At 30.9% G+C, this 3,308-nt stretch overlaps 1 protein-coding gene across 1 annotated transcript; it reads left to right on the forward strand.

Moving 5' to 3' along the window:
* Positions 1-1,452: 1,452 nt before the first annotated feature.
* On the forward strand, positions 1,453-2,518 carry LOC111424453 (uncharacterized). Its single transcript, XM_023057987.2, has 4 exons — positions 1,453-1,599; positions 1,651-1,812; positions 1,863-2,028; positions 2,229-2,518. The coding sequence occupies exons 1-4, from the start codon at positions 1,525-1,527 to the stop codon at positions 2,438-2,440; spliced, it is 615 nt and encodes a 204-aa protein (XP_022913755.1). The 5' UTR covers positions 1,453-1,524; the 3' UTR covers positions 2,441-2,518.
* Positions 2,519-3,308: the final 790 nt, after the last annotated feature.

A 3,308-nucleotide genomic window follows, 5' to 3' on the forward strand; every position in this document is an offset into this window, starting at 1 on the left:
TCATTTGGGTTTAGCCGCACGTCTGTAAAGACGGCTAATCCCGAATGATTCTAGTTCTAGGTATAGTGTTAGTTCTAGCTTTACACTAGAACTGTTATCCATGTAGAACTAACACTATACCTAGAGCTAGAATCATTTGGGTTTAGCCGCACGTCTGTAAAGACGGCTAAACCCGAATGATTCTAGTTCTAGGTATAGTGTTAGTTCTAATTTTACACTAGCACTGTTATCTATGTAGAACTAACACTATACCTAGAATCATTTGGGTTTAGCCGCACGTCTGTAAAGACGGCTAATCCCGAATGATTCTAATTTTTGGTCTAGTATCAGTTCTACTTTTGGTTCAATAAAAATATACAACAATATAGCGCTGAATTACAATTAAAACTAGAACTAACACTAGACCTAGAACTAGAAAGTTTCGGGTTTAGCCGTGCGTCTTCCCATTATTCTAGTTCTAGGTCTTGTGTTAGTTTTAGTTTTAGTTCAATAAAAATATGCAACATAATGATATCTTATGCTAACTACACTACTTACCACTATCTCTAGAACTAACATTACACCTAAAAGTAGAAACATTCAGGTTTAGCCGTTTTAAGAGACGCACAACTAAATGGAATGTTTTTAGTTCTAGGTCTAGTGCTAATATTAGTTTAGTTTTATTTGTTATTCAGCGCTAGATAGTTGTATATTTTTATAGAGCTATAACGGACTGATAGACTTTTTTTTTAGGACTGTATGTAGACTTTTTTGAGTTAAAGATATGATTATGTTTTATATTCCCCTTGATTAAGAATAACTTATATAGTTTTTATGTAAAATATGGAAATTTTTACATGTTTTTACATGTTTTATTAAAAAAATTCATTCAATTACATTTCGGGAGCTGAGATATTATCATTTTCCGGGCTGTATGTAGACTTTATTGTATCACTATATGTACAGGGTGTCCCAATTTGGTTGTCCGCATAAGCTATCTCCGAAACTAAAAGAAATAGAAAAAAAGTACCTTTCATGTCATGATCTCGTTTTTCGAAAAAATGCTATTGCCGAAAACTGCGAACAGCTATCGTCTTTTGTTTTCGCCCTATCGACAAAAAATGAAAATTTTGCGAAAACGCAATCGCGAATATCTCATTTATTATCAAAGATGGAGTATTATAAATAAAACATTATATGGGCAACTTTTTACGAAGAATTCAGTGGCGTTGGTAGAATTTTGTTCCCATATTTTATTTTCGAGATTGTAGAAGTAACTTTATTTTTTTTGAATGGAAGCCATAGTTGGCTATGACCTAAAATAATTTGTTATTTTCTTCTGATAACAAATATATATTATTAATTAACAAAAATTCTTTTTGTTCTATCTAACACTAATAATGTATTTATTTAAAAGCTAATGTTGTAAAATAGTTAATGTTGTTAATGTTCCAAAAGTTGTACATATTGAGTGTTGTCAAAACGTCATTTAAACAATCAGTAGTATTGACACATAAACTCATTTAATTTATAATTTAATTTGTAATGTGGGTTTGGAGAAGATTACAACACCAAAACACAAAAAAGACAATTTCAGTTTGTTTGTGTTTTCTTTTTATCGTAAGTAAAATGTACATTTTTCACTAAATTGTATTAAAAATTTTACGTAAGGTATTTTGCGTACTTCTTATAACAACGGGATTTAAGTGGCCCCATGTTTGGGCTGTTGTATACTCAATGGAAACATCACAAACAATTGGAGTAACAATCATGTACCTATTCACGTCCTCACTTCTGGTAATAAACGTCTTTTTACTACTGGCTTTAAAACAGGTAATAAATATAATAATACAACTAAAATATTTCATAAAAAATCATTTTAGAACGGACCTAAATCGATATTATGCTGCTTATTGGCCCTATTATTCTTATGGCAAATGCATCTTGTAGCTTGCTTTTTATCCATTACCGTCCATACAATGAATTTAAAAGAAGAATCTAGAACAGTAGTAGCGTTATATAAAACTCTCCCATTGTTAAGTGTTCAAGGTAAATAATTTAAAATTTTTTGAGTCATCTTTGAACCAATAGCTTAAACTAAAATTTATTTCAAATCGAGCTCCATCTATGTTAAATTTAAGTATTTAATACACAGTTTATAGAATTTCTTATTAACCGTATTTTAGTTTCACTATTGCTTAAAAGATGGCACCACCTAAATAAGATTAACATTTAAAATTTTTGTATAGGTTTATGGCTGTATTTTATATCGGTTACTTGGTATTATTGGAGAGAATTAACTCTAGCAAAAGACGTACCCGCATTCGTTATCTCATTAAGATTTAATTCTCGAAGACAAAAAGCGATGAGGCAAGATCAAAGAGATCGTTTGGGAGATCTCCCAAGACGATTCATGTCACAGCTTATTACGAAAGGAATCAATCTTGCAGATGCATCCTGATTTTCAAATTTGTTTCCGAATATTATCAAAGCATAATTATGATTTGGGGTTCTCACGTGATCAAGCACTTTGTGTACTTATCAATGAGAAGTTTCTGGCAATGTTACATCAGAATGTTTTTGATATGTTTGTGTCGCATACTCACTTAGATTTAGTTGACAGTTCGATGATCGCGTGTTCCACGACTGTTGTAAAGGTTACAAGATGAACATTGCCCAAGAAAATAATCAAGAACTTTAGAATGTCAATTTATGTTTTGGTCGCAATAAATAATTTTGGTTTATTTGATTATTGATATAGCTGATGAAACATTTATGAAAAAATTTTTAAGTAAAATCTGGAATATTTGTACTTTGGCATCATTGAGTGGTGGAAGATATTTAAATAATTTGAGGATGTTATGACTATGTCTAATCAATGTAGGATGTTAAGAATTGACAACAGATAGTATTTTAGTTTATATTTATTTTTAGCTTGATTAGTTATTTACAATGTTGATTATGTTGTGTTTTTGTTTTAAATTGTTGCCAATCTTTTTTGTATCAATAATTTACCTGGTTGAAAAATTTGGTCAAAGTCATTGCTTGTTTATTTTATTACCGTTTTCTTAATCCCAGATAAGATAAAAAGGTGTCGAAGAAGACGGCCAAAAAATTACCCAAAAGATAAAATAACCCAGAACAAAAAGAGTAATTTCAAAAAATGTACAAGTCCATTGTATAGTTTGTGATAATGAAGAAAGAAATAGATATAAGAAACGTATAATGATGAAGAGAAGGAGACGATGAAGAAGTAGAAAATGTTGAATGTAGCATGAGGAAGACGAGAAAACCCGTTGCTGCCTCCGTTTCGACCTTGGCCTTGTGCG

Source organism: Onthophagus taurus, chromosome 7 (genome assembly GCF_036711975.1).
Source record: "Onthophagus taurus isolate NC chromosome 7, IU_Otau_3.0, whole genome shotgun sequence".
Lineage (NCBI taxonomy): Eukaryota > Metazoa > Arthropoda > Insecta > Coleoptera > Scarabaeidae > Onthophagus > Onthophagus taurus.

What these genes read in the sequence shown, in the direction of transcription:
- LOC111424453 (XM_023057987.2), top strand. Translation starts at nt 1,525, where the DNA reads ATGTGGGTTTGGAGAAGATTACAACACCAAAACACAAAAAAGACAATT. An exon ending in GTTTGTGTTTTCTTTTTATC is followed by an intron (nt 1,600 to 1,650) that starts GTAAGTAAAATG and finishes ATTTTACGTAAG; the next exon opens with GTATTTTGCGTACTTCTTAT. An exon ending in CCCATTGTTAAGTGTTCAAG is followed by an intron (nt 2,029 to 2,228) that starts GTAAATAATTTA and finishes ATTTTTGTATAG; the next exon opens with GTTTATGGCTGTATTTTATA.